The 22,858-nt window shown below is 48.5% G+C and overlaps 1 protein-coding gene and 1 long non-coding RNA gene across 3 annotated transcripts in view; one reads left to right on the forward strand and one right to left on the reverse strand.

Moving 5' to 3' along the window:
- Nucleotides 1–7,343: 7,343 nt before the first annotated feature.
- Nucleotides 7,344–13,227, reverse strand: LOC133234616 (uncharacterized). Its single transcript, XR_009732228.1, has 2 exons — nucleotides 13,012–13,227; nucleotides 7,344–12,498 (listed from the first exon to the last, which is right to left on the reverse strand). It is a non-coding gene; the product is annotated as an uncharacterized LOC133234616 (long non-coding RNA).
- Nucleotides 13,228–13,289: 62 nt separating this feature from the next.
- DYNC1H1 (dynein cytoplasmic 1 heavy chain 1) overlaps nucleotides 13,290–22,858 on the forward strand; it is a 60,883-nt gene continuing 51,314 nt past the window's right edge. For both annotated transcript variants that reach the window (XM_061395377.1, XM_061395378.1), the window contains exons 1-2: nucleotides 13,290–13,658; nucleotides 21,062–21,149. In XM_061395377.1, the coding sequence (XP_061251361.1) occupies nucleotides 13,406–13,658; nucleotides 21,062–21,149 (341 nt within the window). In that variant the 5' untranslated portion in view covers nucleotides 13,290–13,405. The remainder of the gene's footprint in view (nucleotides 13,659–21,061; nucleotides 21,150–22,858) is intronic.

Genomic DNA, 22,858 nt, shown 5'->3' on the forward strand with positions numbered 1-22,858 from the left:
GAAGGAAAGCGACAAGGTAGGCGGTCCCTGCTTACACAGCTCCGACAGGCACTGAGCTTAGTTACTGTGGGCCAGTAAAATAACAGCAGTCCCTGCAGGGCTCGGATATCAGTCACCTCGGTGTGTTAACGAGAGTGACTTGCCTCAAGTACGACCTGCGCTGCGGGCTATTCGGCCTGCGCCAACCCCTCATGGCGCTGCTTTCAAAGTCTTGCCCACTGCAGAGCTGCCACTCAGTTCCTACAGCCAGCAAAGTGTGCAGTTGTGTTGCCTCCTGTGATAAACCCACTTAACGTGTTACAAAAATGTATCAACGGAGGAACCTCCAGGGTGGTCCAGTGGCTAAGACTGTGTGCTCCGCAATGCAAAGGGGCCTGGGTTTAATCCCTGGGTGCGGAACTAGATCTCACAACGAAGAGCCGCTTGCCCTAAAGGACTCACATGCTCCTGTGAAGACCGAACATCCCACCTGCAGCAACTAAGACCTGACCTAAAAATATATAAAGTAAAATAAATAATTTTTTTAAACTGTATCACTGACACAGGAAGTTGGCCAAAAGGTGGAAGTGCAGGAAAGGTACCAAAACTGCTCATAATGCTCAATCAGATTGGAGTGAGCCCATTTTCCCAGGTGGCGCTAGTGGTAAGGAACCTGCCTGCCAATGCAGGAGACAAAATCGATGTGGGTTCAATCTCTGGGTCGAGGAGGAAGTGAGTTAGCATGCGTGTGACAATTCTAGAAGAAAGAACTGGTGGGAGATGTGGATTCCGCTGCTGCTCCAGGGCCAGAAGTGTCAGCTGAGGAACCTGGTGAGTGATGAGAAGGAGGAAGGCTCTGAGGAAGTGGTGCTAACAAAAACCTTCGTGGTAAAGGAAGTCAGAGATGTTTCAAATGGTTGAGCATGCAAAGGCCACGTCGGAGGCCGGTCCGGATCTAGAACGGACAATGACAGTTCACCATGGCAGAGAAAAGTGCCTGTTCCCTATGGTCAGTTATACAATGAGGAGAGGGCAGGCACTGTTCAAACTACTCCTGATAAGTTTCCCTTAAAATTGTGGTTAAAGACATACTATAAAATCCACATCCAAGTATACAGTTCTGTGGCATTAACTCCACTCACACTGTTGTTAAAAGTCAGACCACTTCATGAATTTGTGTCACCCTCGTGCAAAACTGCGCTCACCTTCTCTGTATCTTTCCAGTTTTAGTATCTGTGTGACCTTTGTACAAAGAAATAGAGCACTCTAATTCTCAGTGCTTCTAGTGTTTTAAGTTAGAATGTACTAGATAAATGTTAGTTGTACTATTTTTTATTTCCCTATGCAGTTATAACCAAGAAGAAAATTGTTAAGGTTTGAAGGTCATAAAACAATCACACTTTCCCCACTGATTTTTTTTTTTCTACCACTTGTTCATTAAACAATTTCTATTGGGACAAAGTTCACATAACACAAAATTCACCACCTTAACCATTTTAAAGTGTACACGTCAGTGGTTTTTAGCGTATTAGTGGTATCCTGCAAACCTCCCCCACCCACTGACTAAGGTGGTTCTGCATGTTTTTAACTTGGGCAGTCATTTCTAGAGTCCCACGCTACCTTGCAAATCAAGGACTGCCTTACTTCAAAATATTACCCTCTCACGGAGAAATCAACCCAGTCATTCCGGTAGCCTCAGCGCTGTGGACTCCTGATCCCCAGCTGGGAGTCCTGCCTGCACCACCACCCAGCCCTGTCGTTTTCAGTGAGGTATGCAATCTCTCCGAGACTTGGTTTCCTCAGCTATCAATTAGGGATAATCACGCATTTGTTCACTCAGTAAATATTCACAGTCCCAGCTCTGTGCTGAGCTTTGTTCCAGGAGCTAGAGATACGAAACCCTGGGCTTCCAGGGCACGTGGTGGGGCTCCTACTCTGAGCAAGGTGCGCCCAGGGGACACTTTCTGTCCATCACCAAACTGACAAGAAGGCATTGCCCCCGGAAGAGAGTTGTTGGCATCTGCTCTTAAAAAAAAAAAAAAAAAAAAACTCCTTTATAATTAGGAAGAGATATAGAGCTACCTGTTTTGATTATCTTTATCACTAAGTAGTATCATTCAAGGTTTCCCCTATCAGCAGAGCTCCCTGGGTCAAATCCACTCTCTCTGCAGTCAGCCAGCTCTCCCTTCCCAGTACTGCTCCTGAGGGTGCCCCGTTACCCAGCAAGCTTTTTGTATATTTTGAATTATGTTAATGCCTCATCACCTGATGCACTGGGGTCTTGTTCTTCAAGAAGAAGAAACTGGTGAAAGCCAGGAATCCTAACATCTTATCATTGGAGTGTCTTCACCCTTAAACAACTTATTTTAATTTAAACTCTATAAAAGAAAAATATATTTAAGTATACAAGTATATTTTACTGGATACATAGCTTCTTTCAACCCTCATTTAACTCATGATCTATTTGCAGGGGTAGGAACACTAAAAAATAAAGAGCCTGCATTTCCCAGACTCTCTTGCAGCTAGGATTCCGTTGGACATAAGGTTTTACCAATTGAACATATCCGTGCAAGGCTTGGGGGTAATCTTTCCAAGGAGATTAGGGCAGTAGGGGCCAAGCAGACTCTGGCAGACATGTATGTTGGCAGTAGCTGGACCTAAGCCCCACTGCCTGGTCACCTGCTTCATGGTGTGGGTGATCAGACAGGAACAAGCTCTGACTTCTGGGTGACAGCTGTGGTGGTAGGGCCATAAAGCACAGGTCTGGATCGGCCCCTGATGTCTGTGCCTTTTTGTAAGCACTCAACTCCCTCTGCAAAATCCCTCTCTACTTAAAATACCTGGAGTGGGTTGTTTCCTGGCCTGAACACTGAATGAGTCCACAATGGCTTTTAAGTGAAGCCTGGAGCCTTTAGTTTGGGGAAGATGCCAATCAAATGCCTTCCTATCTTCCATGCACAGTCCTCACCTGTGAGAGATTGTGTATAATTTCTTAGTTTCTTCAATGCCAGAGCTGAAAGGCACTGCGTTAGCAGCTGATACACAGAATCCTAGATGTTTATGATTTCGCCAGTGTCTTCACTTATCTGAGTCGAATATAATTCAACAGTATTTTTAGGAACTTGCTGTTATCCAGTCTTCCAAAAAAATTCAACTTCATTTTCTTAGAAACAGGAACGCCTTTTGCCTTCACATTTCACTGCTTACTGCAGCATTTCATTTCCCCTCCCTGTGAGTTTACACATCCTTGTCCAGTGACATCACGCTTGGCCATGTGACTTGCTTCGACCAATGAAATATGAGAGGAAGTGACATGTGTCATTTCTGAGCAGAAACCTAAGAGCCAGCATGTGGTTCTCTCCATTGTTCATTCCTTCTGCCATAAAACAGGTACTCTGGCCTAATTGTTTGTGTTCCCTGCCTCAGGGGACATGCTGAAGCCCCAGCCCCCAAGCTGATGATATGTGAAGATGAGGCCTTTGGGAGGGAATTAGTTCATGGGAGTGAATTCCTCATGAATGAGATTTGTGCCCTTATAAACAAACAAACACTAGAGTGAATTCCCTGGTGGTCTAGTGGTTAGAGCTCAGTGCTTTCACTGCTGTGACCCAGGTTCCATCCCTGGTTGGGGAACTAAGACCCCACAAGCCATGTGGCCAAAAAAAAAGAAACACTACGAAGATGATTTCTCTCTTTGCTATGTAAGGACACAGCAAGAAGGTAGCCATCCGTAAACCAGGAAGACAGTCCTTGCCAGAACCCAAGCATGCTGCACCCTCAAACCCAGACTCCCAGCCTCCAGAACTGTGAAAAATAAACGTTTGTTGGTTAAGCCCCCAGTCAAAGTATTCTGTTACAGCAGCCAGAACTGGCCACACCACAGACAGTGCTCCAGATAGACGCTGTTCCATCAGCCTGGATCTCAGATCACACGGTTACAGCCAACCCCCAGTGGACATGTATCTGGGGCAAGAAATGAGCCTTTACTGTTCTAGCCACTGAGATGTGTGAGTCATCTGTCCCTGCAGTACAGCCCAGCCTCCTGCGATCGGAACGGCTACCCATACTCTCCCTGGGCTTGCGTGTTGCAGTCTGCTCCACTGGGTTCTGTGACTATGGCGTGGAGATCATTTCAATAGCCTCCCCCTGGGCTCAATAAAAAACTAAAAATACAGCTACCATATGATCCAGCAATCCCACTCCTAGGCATGTATCTGGAGAAAATGATGCTTCAAAAGACACACACACCCCAGTGTTCACTGCAGCACTATTTACAACAGCCCAGACATGGAACCAACCTAAAAGTCCACGACAGAGAAATAGACAAAGAAGCTGTGGCACACATATACAACGGAATAGCACTCAGGCATAAAAGAAAAAAGAAAGAAAGAATGCCCTTGGCAGTATGGGTGACATAGAAATGATTATACGAAGTGAAGTAAGTCAGACAGAGAAAGACAAGTATCATACGAGATCACTTATGTGAGGAATTTAAAAATTGGTAGGGGTTTCCCTGGTGGCTCAGTGGTAAAAAAAATCTGCTTGTCAATGCAGGAGATACAGGTTCAATCCCTGATCCTGGAAGATCCTACCTGCCTCGGAACAACCAGCCCACATGCTGTAACTACTGAGCCTGTGCGCTGGAGCCCAGGAACCACACCAACTGAAGCACGAGCGTACTAGGCCCGTGCTCCCCAAAAAGAGAAGCCGGCACAGCCAGAATCCTGGGCACCGGAACTAGAGAGGAGCCCCCGCTGGCCACAGCTAGAGAAAGCCTGTGCCCAGCAGTGAAATTCAAAAATAAGGAAATAAAATTATTTTTAAAAATTGGTACAAATGAACTTATTTACAAGACACACAGACTCACAAGCCTAGGAAACGAACTTACAGTGGTTACCAAAGTGGAAAGGAGTGGGGAGGGATGAATTAAGAGTTTGGAATTAACATTCACACACTGCTATATATAAAATCATCAACAAGGACCTACTTGTTGGTGGGCCCTACTCCAATACAAAATAAAAAATTTAATTACAAAATAAAGACTGTGTAGCACAGGAAGCTCCACTCAATACTCTGTAATAACCTACAGGGGAAAAAATCTGAATAAGAACAGATATAACTGAATCCTTTGGTGGTACACCTGAAACTAACACAAGACTGTAAATCTACGCCAATAAAAAATTAAAATTAGAAAAAAACAAACCCCCCAAATTGCTACCTGGTCCTAATATTTATTGCTGACACAAACAGAACAGAAAGAGGGCGCGGAGCAGGAGCTTGTGTCTGAGGAAGCGTGAATCCCCTTCCACGAAGGAAATCCCAGGAAACCAACAAGAGACCTAGCCTGGTGCCGGCATCCCTCAGCTCGGGGTCCAGCAAGCTCTTCGTGAGGGTCGGAAGGTGGGCTCGTGCCGCCCACACCTGTAACGTCTGCTGCAGGCGTCAGGGGCCCCGAAGACGAAGCTCCCTCTGCAGGCCCCACTCAGTGACAAGACCGCATCCGTGTCAGTATCCAAGTGAACCACCTGCTGCGGCACAAAGACGCTGAAAGCAGCATGCTGCGACGGCACTCCTAAGGGAGCTGCCGGAAGTTCACGTCTTTGTGCCACAGTGGGCTTCCCGGGTGACTCCACGGTAAAGAATCCACCTGCGATACAGGAGACGGGGGTTCAATGCCTGGGTCAGAGAGATCCCCCGGAGAAGGAAATGGCTACCCACTCCAGTATTGTTGCCTGGAGAAGCCCAGGGACAGAGGAACATGGTGGGCTACAGTCCATGGGGTCGCAAAGAGTCTGACACAACTGAGCAAGCAGACAGGCAGGCCTGTGATGCATCAGACACAGAGGTCTTCGGCTCATTCTGCTTTGCAGAGGACACGGTGACAGACTTGCAGTGGGGTGATCTATCCCACGGCCACCGGAAGTCTCAGACAGCTTCATTTTCTGCAGATGCATGCCTAGCTTCCTTCCACCCCACAGTCTCGAAGCTTCCACGATGCAGGATTCAGTGTTCTGGCAGATGAAGAAGGTGTCTCTGGAATAGCGGTGCACTCGTTTTCCTAGGGCTGCTGTAGTAAGTTGCCACACACCGGGCGGTTACAAGAGAAATGTGCTCTCACCCAGTTCTCAAGTCGACATCCAAAATCCAGGGGAGGGTAGGTTGGTTCCCTCTGGAGACTCAGGAGCATCTGCTCCAGGCCCCTCCTGGCTCCTGGTGGTGGCCAGCAACCCTTGGCTTATGGACACATTGTTCCAGTCTCTGCCTCCATGGTCACATGGCATTCATCCTGTGTGTGTCTGTGTGTCTGGGTCCAAATTTCCCTCTTTTCATAAGGACACCAGGCACTGGATTTAGGGCCCAGGCTAATCCAGAATGACCTCATCTCAACTTGATCACATCTGCAAAGACCCTATATCCAAATATGGACACATGAGGTTCCAGGGGTCAGGAAGTCAACATATCTTTCAGGGGGACATAGTTCAGCCCACAAGTGGCCTCTCAAATCCCCAAACAGCCCACCAAGTGACTCTTGATAAAGATACATCAAGAAGTTTATGTTTGTGTTGCCCCTTCCCTAAGTCTTGAGGAAATGAAGGAATGCATTGTGGGGGACTTCCTGGCAGTCCAGTGGCTAAGACTCCACACTTCCAATGCAGGGGGCCCAAGTTTGAGCCCTGGTCAGGGAACTAGATCCCACATGCTGCAACTAAGACCCAGCGCAGCCAAATAAATTTAAAAAAAAATTTTTTTTAAGAAATGCATCATGGGTACCATTTCAACCATGGATGGAGCTAAGCTCCAAAGACCTGGAATGACGTAGAGTGAAGATCACAGTGTGTGTGACAGGAGGGGTGCTTAGCGCGTGTCTGTAGCATCATGGAAATGTCATGACCAATTCTTTACAAATCGGCTTCGATGTATCTGCAGGTAATGAGAGCTTACAGTGAACGGTGTGGGATTCGTGGTCTCCGAAGAAGATTTAGCTTCGGGACCAGGGACCAGGGACCAGGCTTGATCACTCAGGAGCTTTTGTGGTGCACAGTTTTATTAAAGTGAAAAGGAGAGAAAGCTTCTGACACAGACGTCAGAAGGGGGGCGGAGAGTGTGCCCCCTTGTTAATTTTAGCAAGCTCTCTTCTGTCTGTTAGAGAGCTATTAATCAGATAAGAGAGACACCTCAAGGCTGAAGGAGTTTCACCAGGCGCCTCTCCAAAAAATGCATTTTTGAGGGGATGGCACGAGGTGTGCCATCCCCCAGCTATAAAACAATCGATGTGAATACTTGTGTGTTGAGCTATTGTTAGCCCAAGGTTTGAGAAAAGAAAAAGCTAGTCCTAGGTGGAACCATTTTGAAGAAAGGCAAACTCCAAAGCAAATACACAGTTTCATTAACATAGCTTAAGAAAAATATTTCCATAAGAAGAAGACATTTGGTTAGCTCAGGTTTGAGAAAAGTTCAGGTGGAACCAGGTGTCGTCATAGCAACACAGAATTTTAAGAGACCCTGGCAGCCTGTTTCCTCTGTTTGGAGACCCCTGGCCTTCCTGCCTGTTACGGTCTCAGTAATAGCTGCTGAGTCATACTTTTAAAAAATCTCCTGTTTTTTGAAAATCACCTTGTAATTCACCAGGAAGGAACAGAAGTACTCGATTTCCTCAGGCCTCAAAGACTCCCTCCTCACTCATGGTGAGCAAAATGCAGTTCCAGGCGCTGGCCTGCCCCGCGTTTCAGCATTAACCAGAGCAAGCCCTGCACTGCGTGGAATCACATTCTAGCTGGGGGTGCGGACCCTGAGCAAGAATCGCAAGGATATCTCATACAGAGAAACATGCTCCAGAGGAAAATGGAGCAATTAATAAAGGGGCGAGCAGTGGGGGTGTTATTTTGAAGGCTCCTCTAAAGGGTCCCACTTTAGTGGAGGTCTGGTGAAGAGAAGGAGCGAGCCCTTTAGGATCCTGGAGGAATATTTTTTTATTTTTTAAAAAAGTTTAATTGAAATATAGTTGATTTACACTGCTGTTAGTTTCAGGTATACAGCAAAGTGATTCAGTTATAAGGGCATCAAGCCAGTCAACCCTACAGGAAATCAATCCCAATATCCATTGGAAGGGCTGATGCTGACGTTGAAGCTCCAATACTTTGGCCACCTGATGCGAAGAACTGACTCACTGGAAAAAAACCCTGATGCTATTAAAGATTGAAGGCAGGAGAAGAAGGGGACGACAGAGGATGAGATGGTTGGATGGCATCCCCAACTCGATGGACATGAGTTTGAACAAGCTCCGGGAGATGGTGATGGACAGGGAAGCTTGGTGCGCTGCAGTCCATGGGCTTGCAAAGAGTCAGACACGGTTGAGGGACTGAACTGAACCGAACTGAAAGGATGGAAAAGACCTCACACTGACGCTGATCCAGAGAAAGACGAGAGAACATGCTGACATCAGACAAAGTACATTTCAGAGCAAATAATTCCACTAGGAATAGGAGAGGCATTTCATAGTGTTCAAGCAATCAGTTCATGAAAAGGTCACAACCATGTGAAATGTTGATGTGTCTAATAACAGAGCTGCAACCTACAGGAATCAAAACCAGACTGAGCTGTGTGGAGAGACAATCGCGCAGTTATACGCCGAAAGTTCAATACATCTCTCAATAGAACGAGCAGCACAGATACAAAGTCTTAACACTTCAGCCAAGCTGGCTGGATAGGCATTTTCTGGAACACTCCATGTGACAACAGAGGGTGTGGCTCCTAGGCTGGGGGGAGTCACCGTGCACAGATGTGCTGAGTGTCACAGGGCTCGGGGGTATTGGCAGGACACACAAGACCCGCTGTGTCCACAGCGCCCAAGGGTCAAGAAAGAGGAGGACCCAGAAGGGGTCAGTGGATTTGCCCATGTGCAGGCCACCTGGTGACCTTCACCACGGCACTTGCCAGGGAGTGGGGTGGGGAGCTGGCTGAGAGGCAGCCCCCAGCTACACTCTGCTGAAAAGCATGAGCCTGCTGGCAGGAGGTGTGGCAGGGGTTTCTCTTCTTTCTTTCCAAAGAAAGGGTGCGTTGGAGAAGGCTGGACATGGTTGAGAAGAGTCCAGGAGGGAAAGAGGGAATGTTTGAGAGGGCGGGGAGAATTTCAGAGGCATGTCCATGAGAAGGGGTGGGCTCCAGTGCCCCCAGGGAGCGGTGGCCCTGGCTGGGAACACAGACGTTCTCAGGTAAGAGAAGGGGCTGGATCCCTCCAGAGAGGGGCGGCCAGGGCGGCAGGAGGCGTCTCAGAGGGCCTGGGGCTCAGCAGAGAGACTGAATTGCCTGCTTTAGAGGCAAATTTCCCCAACTTTACCAAAGGGCGGTGGGATGCAGGCGGGACCACGGGCGGGGATTCCCCCCTGTCACTGCCGTTGCTTGCTTGGCGGCCCGGGTGACCTTGGGAAGGTGAGCTTGGAGGCATTCCGGGGATGGACCCGGCCAGGAGGCAGGGAGGAGGTCTGGGGCGGGAGACGGCTCCGGAGTGCGGGTCCTCCGCGTCACCGCTAAAGGGCGCCACGACACCGCCCTGCTCCTTCGAGGCGCTCCCCCTGGGCGCCCCAACCTCGCCAGGAGCCCGGGGAGCTTCCAGCCTCGCCCCGAGGCTCGCTAGATAGACAAGGCACCGAGACAGAAAAGGGGGTGGAGGCTGGGACAAGCGTCATCAGAGAGAGACCTGCAGCCCGGGGGAGCGATCGGTGGGTGGAGTCCGGCGGCGGCGCCGGGATGCCGCCGCCTGATCTCATGCAGCTGGGGAGGCTCCACACCTAACGTGCGCCCTGTGGACCGGCCGCCGCTGCCACCCGGCCCCGTTCCCCGGGCGTGAGGCCTTCTTTTCACAGCCATCAATCAACCACACGCCCATGTAGGCCCAAGCCCTGCTGGTGCTGGGAACGGGCCGTGAAATGAATGAATGAATGAATGTGCGAGCCCAGTGTGGAATTTCCCCGGGGGAGAGGGGGCCCCCAGGCGCAGAGCCTGAAAGTGCTGGGCCAGCCGGGCTTGGGCTGAGAGCTCAGTGTGGTCCAGGGTCGGGAGAAGGAGGGGAAAGGAGAGTGGGGCTGAGAGCAAGTCCCCAACTTAGATCTGAGGAGCCATCCGGTGCAGTCCAAGAAGGCGGGGAATGGACATGCCAACGGTTCATCACCAATTTCAGATAAAATACAAGTGGCCCAGCAGCCACTCCCATCGCCCATCATCTTAGAAAGGATTCTCTCGCCAGCACCCACTGCCCACTGCCAACAGAAAGCAGATTCTACTATGGACAGGAGAAAGCAGAGATGGCAGACCAAGTGGCCAGGGGAGAAGGGGAGAGGCCACTTCTGGATGGACGGCGCACCTCCACGGAGGGTCAGCTTCCCAGGAAGTCCTGCCCTAGGAGGCCAAGGCAGCATCTCACAAAAATATCCCCTCCCCTGTCAGTCTGGGGCAGTCTAGCCAGCCCTCAGAACAAGGAATTTACAGTGCCTGGCACTCAATCAACACTGACAATTCTTCTTACTATGTATTTATTAAACAGCAAAAAAAGTGGAAGTCGCGTCCGACTCTTTGCGACCCCATGGACTATACAGTCAGTCCATGGAATTCTCCAGGCCAGTATACTGGAGTGGGTAGCGGTTCCCTTCTCCAGGGGATCTTCCCAACCCGGATCGAACCCAGGTCTCCCGCATTGCAGGCGGATTCTTTACCAACTGAACTATCAGGGAAACATCCTTGGAAAATAGAAATGCAAGCACATTTGATCAATGTATGGATCCTGATTACTCAGGTTCCTCTAATTTTCATCTGTTTAGAAGTAACACTTAATTTTGAAGCCATCAGACATATAGGGCTGCACATCTGGAGCCTGCTACTCTGTTGCCCTGGCTCGGAGCCAGGCTGCAGACGTTTGAGTCCTGTGGAGGCCCAAGTGGCTGCGTCTCTTGGGTGGTGCTGACTCACCCTGCAGGCTGCAAGCAGCCTCTCTCCATCTGCCAGGTCACTGCTGGGTTTCTGGGGCTCAAATGGTGTGTAGTCAATTCAGGGTTCACTAACCTGCACCTAATAGATCCTCTTGCATCCCAGTTCCAACCCCAAAGGACACGAGGCAGGGAGCAACCCTTGGCCGAGTGCCTGCTAATGACGCACTGTCGTTGTCAGTGGCATTACTGTTTCTCGTTACCATTATGATCATGGCACAAACTCACTATAGGTGCTTTATCTTTTCCCAGGAACGTTAGTTAGGTCTGTTCAGGCATATGACACAAGAGTGGACTGGTGTGAAATAAGACAGACAGAGGACCAATATTATGTGATAGTACTTCTGTGGAATCTAAAAAAAATTATACAAATGAACTTATTTACAAAGCAGAAATAGACTCACAGACACAGGAAACAAATTTATGGTTACCAAAGGGAATAGCAGGGTGGGGTGAAAGTGTTAGTCGTTCAGTTGTGTCTGACTTTTTGCGACCCCATGGACTGTAGCCCACCAGGCATCTCTGTCCATGGAATTTTCCAGGCAAGAATACTGGAGTGGGTAGCCATTCCCTTCTCCAGAGCACCTTCCAATTCTGGGATTGAACCCGGGTCTCCTACCTTTACCATCTGAGCCCACCAGGGAAGCCCTAGTGGGGTGGGGTAGGGGAGACAAATTAGGAGTTTAGAACTGACATATATACATTACTATATATAAATCAGGCAAACAAGGATCTACTGTATAGCACAGGGAACTACACTCAATATCTTGTAAACACCTATAATGGAAAAGAATCGGAAACAAAAAATATATATGTATACGTATATACACACACATACACACACATACATATGTGTGTATATATACCTTGCTATACACTTGAAGCTATTAATAACCCAACATTGTAAATCACCTATACTTCAATTAAAAAAATTGCACACACACAAAATAATGGACTGATGGTGGTCAGGAGGAGGATGGGCTATTAATCTGTCCCCTCTTCCATGAGCTGCTGAAGAATCATCTGATAGTCTTCATGTTCCAGCAGCTCCTGGGACTTGGCACCTGGTAATTGAGCAAGAATAGGCATACTGTATGTTTCTCAGTTTTCCAAAGATGATTTGGGGAAATCGAATCAGCCCATCGTCATTCCACCAATCAGGACTTAGCTCTCTGACTGTGCATTTTGATACAAAAATAGGGCTTTTGACTTCCCTTCCTCCACCCAACTTAAAAAGTGAGTTATGAGTTTGAACTTTCAAAAGCCAATTAACACTCCTTATAACAACTGTCACTTCTAAAACAAGAACTGAGCAGCATGGATTCTGGCCCTTAAGTCATCTCGGTGTACCAGAGGAGATCCAGGTAGATGGGAGCCGGGGGCACACTCACTGAGCAGGCTCTGCAGCCCCTATCCTACCTTGTATGGCTCCCGAGGCTAAGACCCTCAGAAGGACAGTGCCGGCTTGGGATGCTAGGGGAGCATCACCGTTCTAAGCGGATGCTCTCATGTAGGTCTCTCTCTTGGCCCTCGGGGCCTCCTGGGGTAATCATTTTGCCATTAGCAACCGGGACACACAACAGCTTGGCTTCACCCCACCGTTCAAGTGGGCTTTCCTGTAGATCTCTTCTGCAGTCAGGCCTCTGTCTTTGCAGAAGCTGGTACCTGCTCTGGGAATGTCCCCTCCCAACTTCCCTCCTTCCGGCCTAGCAATGTGACACTCCCCTCTTCTCCTCCCCCTGTGAAAAAGATACCCACTCTCCCTATGTGTGTTCTAAAACACAGAAAGCTATGTTTTAGCTCGACACATCGTAGTCATTCATTCGTTCAAAGAAAGAGCACAGGTTAAGGGCTTAGAACAACATCAAGCAAGAGATAAGTGCTCTAAATGCGTTAACTGGTTAACACCATTCATTTATGCACTCATTCATTGATTCATCCATTCAACATTGTTGTAGGGTCTCAGGCTCTACGCTGCTCGCTGAGGCCGCAGCAGTGAACAGGCGGAACGGAGTCCCTGACCACCCCGCCCCACGCCCCACCAAGTTCCCACCTTCAGGGCTTGAGGTGCGGGGACGGCGAGGCCTCCGCCCAGCGCTAGAACTACGAGTCCCAGAAGGCCGCGCGGTGGCGCCGCCCGGGTCTCCTGCGCGCGTGCGCGACGCCATGACGTAGGCGCCGCGCGAGGCGCCAGTGGCCGCGGCGGGCGGGCGCGCGACGTCGTGACGTAGGCGGCGTGCGAGGCGTGGCCGCGGCGGGCGGGGCGGGGACGGCGGGCGGTGGCCTTTAGGGCGGAGCCGGCTCCCGCTCTCCCTCAGTCGGCCGCGGGTAGCGGACGATCGGCCCGCGTCGCCCGTTTCTCTCGCGCGCCGGCTCGCTAGCTCGCTCTCTCTCGCCGAGTCGCGGCCGCCTCCTCAGCCCTGCGCGCGGGTCCCGAGCGCGGCGCCATGTCGGAGCCCGGGGGCGGCGGCGAGGACGGCTCGGCCGGCCTGGAGGTGTCGGCGGTGCAGAACGTGGCCGACGTGTCGGTGCTGCAGAAGCATCTGCGCAAGCTGGTGCCGCTGCTGCTGGAGGACGGCGGCGAGGCCCCGGCAGCGCTCGAGGCGGCGCTGGAGGAGAAGAGCGCCCTGGAGCAGATGCGCAAGTTCCTCTCGGACCCGCAGGTGCACACGGTCCTGGTGGAGCGCTCCACGCTCAAAGGTGCGGGGCCCGGAGCGGCGGAGGGGGTGCCCCGCCACGTCCGCAGCCGCCGGGGACGCCCCCCCGGGGACGGAGACCCGCGGGGACAATGGGCTCGCTTTGTCTGCTCGGCCTCTCAAGATGGCCGAGTTGGGTGGAGACGGCGTCTCCCGGGCTGAGCGCGGGCGGAGGCCGCATCCCGGCCTCCGCTGTCACATGAGCTCTTCAGTTTCGGTTTGTGTCCAGGCCGGGCCGGCCCTCGGGAGGGATCCCTGCCGGCCGGCCTGGATTGTGGGCCCTTCGGTAGCCAGGATGTAGGGGGAGGGCCCGGCGGCCCCCCGCTCCACGTCCGGGGGCCCGGGTAGGGACCGTGGCAGCTCCGCCTGCCCGGCGGGGCTTCCCGTGTGCTGGGTTGGACAGCGCATTCAGCGCGGCCTCTTGGGCCTCAAGCTGTCCCCTGCCGAGGCGAGGTGCCTCTCCCCCAACTTCATACTCGAGAAAACTCGAAGCCCCGCTGAAACGACTGGTCCAAGGTCACACCAGCGAATCCTCCCGAGACTGGACCCAGCATCTCAGTTTCCAGTCCGCTTGTTTTCATTCAGACATACCTTGTATTTGTGGAATGCTCCCTGGTGGCTTAGACAGCGTCTTCCTGCAATGCGGGAGACCCGCGTTCGATCCCTGGGTGGGGACGATCCTCTGGAGAAGGGAATGGCAACCCACTCCAGTATTCTTGCCTGGGAAAACCCATGGACAGAGGAGTCTGGCAGGTTACAGTCCATAGGGTCACAAAGAGTCGGATACGACTGAGTGACTTCACTTTCTTTTAAAATGATCCTAAACGATGACCTAGCGGTCTTTGAATCTATTAGGTTGGTCAGAAACTTCCTTTGGGTTTTTCCCTAACATCTTACGGATGTTGGGCACGTTTTACCATCTTCAAAGGAGAGGATTCGGGTTAGGCACCGTGCTTGCTTTGGCAGCGGGTATACTGAAACAGGTTAGGCACGCAGTGGAGGGAAGGGGCGAAAGGTTTGCATATTCCAGCGGTCTCCTCCAGTAGTGACCTTCCTAAGGCAGGGCTGGACTCCTCTTGAGAGGGAAGCTAGCCTTCCAGGAGGGTTTCCCCTGGATGCTTTGAGACCTTTTGTAGCCAGTGGCCCGAGGGTCTTGACAGTTCAGTATGGGTGTGGCCGGGTGCATGCAGGGACCAAGAGGATGAGGACCAGGTCGATTCTAGCTTAGTACCGAGGATGGGGCATTGTCTGGAAGTGTTGGGGGACAAGCTTCTTGTAATCTCAAAAAGCTGTGCTGTCTGCCTCATGGTCCTGTTCCCTGCCCCCTCCCCCCAGACTTAGATTTGTTTCAGATAATTTGTTTCTTTCAAATACTTTTCTTACTCAGGAGATGCTTCATTGTAGCATTGGTCTCTGCAGGAGGGTCAGCTAGGGGGAAAGAGAATTTTTCTTAGATCCACAGAGAACGTTCAAAGCCAATAAACCATCCAGGCATATTTTATGTTATATGAATATTAATGTTTAGGGTTTTCTTATATGTTTGGGATTGTTTTCCCACATGGAAACCAACAGTGTTTGAAAAACTGTTTTTGAACTCATTTCCTTTTTTTTTTTCTTTTGAAGTATATGATCTCAATAGAAAATTAAAGTAAATAGATAATTAAAATCACCTGGAATCCTTCGACCTAGATATGATCACAGTCAGCTTTTTGGTGTCTGTCTTTGTGGTGGTTTTTCAGTGAACATACATTGTTTTATTAAAATACATTTTAATCTGTGTTGTTACTGTATTTTGAGTGGCTTGACCTTGGCTAATTCTTGATCATATTTTCATTGCACTGTTTGTGTTTTGAAATCAGTGATTTTTACATTAGATCTCAGTTTCTTTTTACGAAAAATAAACTGTAAGTTTTGTTCTTTGCTTCTAGGGTTCTCTTTAGTGGTTCACTTAACTCAACATCTTAGGATTGAACTTTGCTAAAATTATTGGAGAATAACCCTATTTCTGTCGAACGCTTTGTGGTGCAAATCACCTCTGTTTTCTTGATGGTACATTTTCTCCTTCAGGATCCAGGCATCCGAATCTTGGCTCCATAATGACTTGCACTTTTGAACGTTGACTAAGGAATGAGACTGTCTAAAATGGAAATCCTACCTCATTCATGTATTTATAAAAGTCCCATAAGTATTTCTAGTAATTCAATCAGTCTGTAACTTATTTTTCACTTACAGAAATCTGAGGGAAAATTACATGGTCCCATAAGTCTAATTAGCATCCTGCTGCACTAGCATAATTTAGACACAAGCGCAGGCCCGGGTCACTCAGTAGGAAGACTGTCTGTCTTCCAGGTGGTTTTTTGAGTTAGTGTTGCCATTTGCTCCTTTAAGCAAATATGAACATCCAGTAGTTACTACAGTGGAAAAGTAGGCTTCCAGTATAATATTGAGAACAAATCTGAGTGGTTTAAACTGAATAAAGACCACCACGTACATTGAAGTCATATCATTTATTCAATGAATTTATTTACTTTATCTTCCCCTCACATGCCCCCCTATTTTTATGGAAAGAATTTTCTGAACACATAATTGAATATAGAAGCATTTTTTATACTGAAGATCGGTCTGTTTTTTTTTTTTTTTGACTGCTGCCTTTAGCTTTAAACTTTCTTGGTGAAGTACAGCACTCCTTGCAGTGTAGAATAAAGGTTGTGAATTTAGCAGTTTGTTTGGGGGGCTGCCCGTGCAGTTTGCAGCATCTTAGTTCCCCAGTCAGGGTTGAGCCCCATGCCCCCTGCAGTTGGGGCGCTGAGTCCTTACCACTGCACCACCAGGCAAGTTCCTATCAATTTCATTTTGATAGCGAAGAGTTGGTAGGAAAGGGAAGGTTAACTTATGGCTCCTCGATGTAAAAAGAGAAGTCTCCCTCCTATAATTCCTGGCCTGTGGAAAAGTGTTTTCTTCATAGCGTACTTTTGAAAATATGACCAGGTAGGTGATCATTACGTGATGGGCATTTTACGACGGCAGTGACATTTCTGTAGCGTTTTTTACCTGATGCATTTTTGTTTGAGTTCCATCTCCAGGAGAGTGGAGGTGGAGGCGGGGGAAGGTGAGGATGCTCTGGGTGCAGCTGCTGGAGCTGGTGATTCCAGGGCTTGTCTGTGGCCAGGCTGGGAGCAGGTGCTTGGGGCTCCGGTTTTGCTGTGTTCCACTCAGGTGTCTTAGCCTTGGATGGGACTGAAAATGGTGGCTGCCTTTTACCTAAACTTGGAATTTTAGTTTTTCCTGGCAGTTGTAGTTGAGGCGGTTTTACCTCCGCTTCGTTAATGCAAAGCTGGCTAGCAACTGGAGTACGAAAGAAAGCTCGTGGTTTTTACAGGACTCGCCCTCCTAGAGGTGTAGTGGTGTAGAAAGATTTACGGGGAATATTTTTGTGGAGTTTTAAACATTATTTTTCCGAAGACTCGGTTTCCCTAAAAGATGAAGAAATAGATTGATGATTATAAGAAGTATTCCTTTCTGGCCTTTGCTTAGACCCCAGAATGGTTAATAAGATGATTAAGAAATGAACAGGAGGCATTTCCTGTGACACCGACCTGTCTTGGAGCACTGGGCAGGAGTCCCTCAGCCTGGGGCCTCACTGTCCTTTTCGGGCCCTCGGGAGGTCACAGTGGTCTGCCACAGGGTGAGTTTGGATGGGCAGTGCTTCATAGCGAGTGGAATTCGTGTACAGGAGAGGAAAAACAGTCACTTCTTTTTGAAAAGCTAAAAACAAATGGAAATTTCGTCTGCAGAGTATCTGGCTGGAAGCAGTGGGAGAGAGAGAGGTAGCCCAGCCCACTCCGTCCTGAGTGAGGAAACCGAAACCGCAGGCTTTTAAGACCCAGTTAGGAGCAGGATGCTTTGAGGAGGATTCTGAAACCTAAAAACAAATTTCTCTGTTCAGTCCCTCAGTATCCATTAAAAAGGGGTGTTTGTCTTTATTTCCCTCATGGAGGTTCTTTTCACTTAGTATGAGCCTTAAAAAGTGTTCAGTCTCTTACGCATGACTGACTTACTCGTTTTTCTAGAAGTGTCAAAATGAGCCCCAGACTTCCCTAAGGTACAAGGGGAACGTGGGGTTTAACCCTCCTTTCATATTCCCAATGGTGGTGAGTGAAGAGGCTCAGGGCTCTCCCCGAGAGCATCACAACCTCTGCAGGAGGACACAGTGTGGACCTGGGGATGACTGGAGAAGGTTCCAGGGATGTGAAAGGGGAAGAGCCGGAGTGGCCACGGGAGAAAAAGCGGGGAGGATATGTGTGGTCGCGATTGGCCGAAATCCTATGCGATTAGCAGCATGCTAGGGTTTTGAAAGGAAAAGAAAATGAAACGGAAAGAGAACCTGGAGCGTGCAACAAGTACTCTGGCCGAAGAAGCTGAGTGGCCTTGTTTGCTTGGCTGCGAGGAGGCCTGTCCCGAGGCTGGACAAAGTTGGGAGGGGACGGCGAGCGCGGGAGTGACCACGGGCAGGCCAGCCTGGCCCGGCCTGTTCACCAGACTGCGCACACGCACCCCCCGTCACCTGGGAGAGGCGGCGTGAGCCCTAGAGTAGGTGAACGTGGATCTGCTTGCATTTCATTCAGCGAGGCGTATTGCTCACCTAAGTCACAGTGTAATGATATATCATTTGTGGTTTGAAATACTGTCGTCTTTCAAAAGAAGTATACACAGCGTAGTGCTTAAAGACATTTTGAACATGTTGAGAAGATTTGATAGACTCTCCGAAGTTAACCAGAGAGATGACCACAGGCCATGGTAATGTGTATCAGGGTGGCTGGTAACAGAGGAATTCGAGAGGCGGGCACACGCTGTGGGCTGGTATTTCGGTTCCATGCGTGTATTAACAGACAGCACAGTATCAATCTGTTGTGTATTCACCAGTAACTGTAGCATCATTAGGAAACTGGCTCAGACTTTACGGAAAGAGGTATATTGCCTGGAAAACACGCAGCCTGTGTGTGTCTATGTCTCTAATACTGCAGGGTGGATAGTCTCTGTTAGGAGTCAACTAGTAAGTATCTTTCTCTCCTCCAAACAATTTTTTTTAAATGTTTCTGCAGAAGGAAAATTACTGTTCTTTGGAATACGTAATAATTTATGAAGAGGCAGGAAAGTTTAAATTGTTTGGCTGCTTACAAAACAAGGTCCTGAGTTCTCCATAATGGGACTCGGACCCACTCAGGCTTCATGCGGTCCTTGTGTTTATGGGGAACAGGGTTAAAAAGCCTAATTCAAAATGTAGTCTTCAGCTGATTACTGACGACTTCCAGCAATTACTGTCATCAGAGGCAGTTTTGCAGAGCCGAGGAAGACACCTTGCACACCCTTGTCTGAGGGTGATGTCATGGGGCGTGCCTCCTGCTGCAGTGCAGTGTGATTCCAGGGTGGGCTGGGCGGGCCCTGCACAGCGTCCTGAGAAGGAGACAGAGGCCGAGGCGGCAGTGACTCATCGCCTGGCCGCCTGCCCACCTCCTTTAACCCCGTTCGCAACGTGCGGGCAACGTGGTTAGACGCTGAGTCCAGTCGGCATGCTTGAGTTCATTTATATAGAGGATGATGTTTTGTCCGGGAGGAAGAAATTATTCAAAGTTATTACTGTATTTTTTAATTATGTCAGTAATTTCCTTTGGTAATTATTTTCTGTTTATTGTTGGAGTGTTATTTTAAGGACATCTATTTTATGTAACTCATAGAAGAACATTACTGAAAGTTCCAAAAATTGAGGGAAAAAATACTTCATAGTCCCACCACCCTGACAGCTGCTTTAGTTTGGGAGTATTTCCTTATATTCTTTGTGCTCGCATTTTACAGACTGCAGTTACGTATTTGGTTGATTTCAGGCAGTATGATTTATCTGTTGGTATGTCCACATTTTAGTAGTTAGAAAACTTGATTGGTTTGGGTTTTTTGTTTTTTTTTTTTTTGGGTAGTTGGTTGGTAATGTTTCAGAAACAGCTAGGAAGTCCCTGGCACACTAGAATGTTCTGCCGCTCACTTCTCTTCTCCTTCCTGAAGATATACCAAAAACAACATTTTGGAAGAGTTATTGTCTTCTTGATTAACATACCAATATTTTCTGTGCTTTTAGTGTGAATTTTGTATTTGTCTCATCTTAAAGCCAGAGATGCAAACAACTTTTGCTCATAGTTGTCAGCATTTGTAGAAACCTTGCAGACCACCTGGTTCGGTGCCCAGCCCCTTTCTGGTGCTGCTTTTACACTTTACACATCTGAAGCTGAGGGGAGAAAAGTGACTTTCCCAAGGTCGGTCAGTCAAGTCTGCTGCCTTTGCTACCGCACCATGACTTGGAAGTAACGGCGGATCCCATGTACCTAGTTAGAGTAATCCTTCCGTATTTATTCTTCCTAATGTAGTTATCCCGCGTAGTATGTCATCGCAGAGATGATTTAACGAGCGGGTGTCTGCATTTAGTCAGTCAGTGCTGGGTCTAGAGGTTTGGATTACGTCCCCTTTTTATAATTTTTTATATTTTTTTCAACTTTGACTTTTAACTCTCTAGAAATTGTATTCACATTCATCTTGAGTTATCGTAGTTTTACATTCCAGTAAGCTTTTTAAAATCCCTGCTGCATTCATAGGTTGACCGCAGAGCAGGCTCTCAAAGTGCTGTACGGGCCGAGGGGAGGCCAGGCGAACGCCCCCTTGTGACCCTGGGGGCGTTTCTTGGCAGCAGTTTTCTTGATGGAGGGAGGAGGGCAAGCTGTTGACCTGTGAGGACCCCAGGTTTGGAATCGCTTCTGCATCGTCCCTTGTTCCTTTCTAGTCACGTGTCTGAAGGCAGTTTACTTACGTACTTTGCTTGGAACATATGGATAACAGTCGTCATGCCACCCCCGCAGGGTTGTCGTGAGGGTTAAGTGTGTGATACACGACGTAATGCCTGTCACATAGAGGGTACCGAGTAGACAGCCTAGCAGAATACCCTGGGGTGGGGAGGTGGGGGGTGGCCTGCGTGTCAGGAGCTCCCGGGATGGGGTGGGGGGAACCTGGCCTTGGTGCGCGGACACCGCTGGCACCGCCTGAGGCCAGGCCCGCTCCAGGCATCGGCGCAGTCAGCCCTTCAACTGCCCAGGCATGCCAGCGCACCCCGGTTTACAGACGAGGAGGCAGAGAGGCCGGGAAGTTAAGCACCTTGCCCGGGATCACGCTGCAAATAAGCGCCTGGACCCGTCGGCACTCAGGAAAAAATGGTGGAAGGGAAAATCAGGGCGAGCCATGTCACACGGGGTGTAAGTGCCAGGTTGGGGATGGGGTGAGGCTCATCAGGCTCTGAGCAGTTGATAAATTCAATTAAAAATTGAAATATTGACTTGAATTTAATAGAACGTCTATTATGATTTGCAGAGGATGTTGGTGACGAAGGAGAAGAAGAAAAAGAATTTATTTCCTATAACATCAACATAGACATTCACTACGGAGTTAAGTCCAATAGGTGAGTAGTATAAATATACCATTGTTTTGGACTATAAAACTTGTGAGAATTAAATGTAAATCCTAATCAAGTCAGAGTTACCAAGAAACACTCGAAAGATTTCTGCTCTTAAATTCAGTTTCTTGTCTTCGATTTTATCTACTCAAATTAAGAGGATTTCCAAGTCAGTATTAAAGTATTTTAATTGCCATATCAGGGCATTAGCCCTTGAGCCACAGTGTATTAATACTTAACATGTCTAATAATGCTCTGAGATTATATCTGAGTTTTCATTATTATAAATAAGTAGTGCACATTCATAGGTACAGGTCTGATTCTTGATAGGATAAATCCCTAAAGATAGCACTACTAGTTCAGATACAGTATTAGCGTCTTTAACACACGTTACCAGATTTCCCACCTTTTAAAAAGATTGTGCCAATTTTTATTCTAGTAGACTTAATTGAAATTCAATTATGTAAATGTGTATTTTGCACTGGCTTTTTAAAACTTTTTAGTTTGAATAATTTCAAGCTTACCAGAGTTCCCTGGACAGCATACGGCACCTCCCAGATATCGGTTAGCCTTTCCCACATCTGCATTGTCATTTTTCTCCAGAGCCATCTGGAGAGTGAGTTATCGACAGGCTGCCCCTTTGTCCCTAAACATTCTGCAGCCATTTCCCAAGAACAGCCGCATCGTTGCTCACAGCCCCAGTACAGTTTTCAAATTGCCGAAGTTTTAGAACAGTTTAATCTAGGCACAGTGCGTGCTCGTATGTCCTCAAAACTGCCCCTTGCAGTATTTCTCCCACGATCCAGAATCCAGCTCCGTGTCTTTGATGACACTGGTGTCTTTGCTGAGCACAGACCAGTAGTTTGATGGGGTGCCCTTGCCCTGGACCTGTCTGTTGCTTCTCCATGGTTACATTCAAGTTGTACGTTTTTGGCAGGAATACTGTTGTGACTGTGTTCCTTCTCAGCGTGTCACAGCAGGAGCTTCATTGACTTCTTAGAATAATAGGAAGTATTGTGTCTAAAGGCCATATACATAATGTGAGAACTGGAAAACTCACATATTGCTTCCCTTGAAGCTGTTGGTTTCACCTTTGAGCACCTGTAACACAGGTGCTCACACCTGTGCTTAACACCTGTAGCACAAGATAACAGCGGTGGGTGTGCAAAGGAATAAAGCATAACTCCTGTTCCCAAGAGGTTCACGGTCTTTGGGGAGGAAGAGTGGCAGATACACAACTAGCTATATTACTTGGCAGAATCTTAGAGGTGCAGAATACCGTGAAACCTGGGAGACTGCCTCTGCTTAGGAAAGGTCCCATAGAAGAAGTGATGCTGGAGTTGGGTTTTGAAGGTTAACTTGGAACTTCAGCAGTTGAATAGATTTCTTAAGCGACTGCAGAAAAACACATGCTGTTAGAGAATGGGTCATGTGGTTCACAGGGTGTCTCAAGTCGGGTATGGGGTGCATGGCAGGAGAGGAGACCAGAGGAGTTGGTCTAGGCCTGGTGTAAGGGCCTGGAGTGTTCCCTCATCACTTTAACCTGCAGGTGACTTCTGTTGTGGTCAAGCTGACATGTGATTCAATATCATAAATGAATGGGACAGATTATAATGAGATCACATTTAAGTTCTTCACGGCTTGTAGCTTGCAGTTGCTAGGGAGGTTAGTTTTTGTGAGGACAAGATTATGAACTCAGCCTCCATATGAGACAA

This window comes from Bos javanicus, chromosome 21 (assembly GCF_032452875.1).
Source record: "Bos javanicus breed banteng chromosome 21, ARS-OSU_banteng_1.0, whole genome shotgun sequence".
Lineage (NCBI taxonomy): Eukaryota > Metazoa > Chordata > Mammalia > Artiodactyla > Bovidae > Bos > Bos javanicus.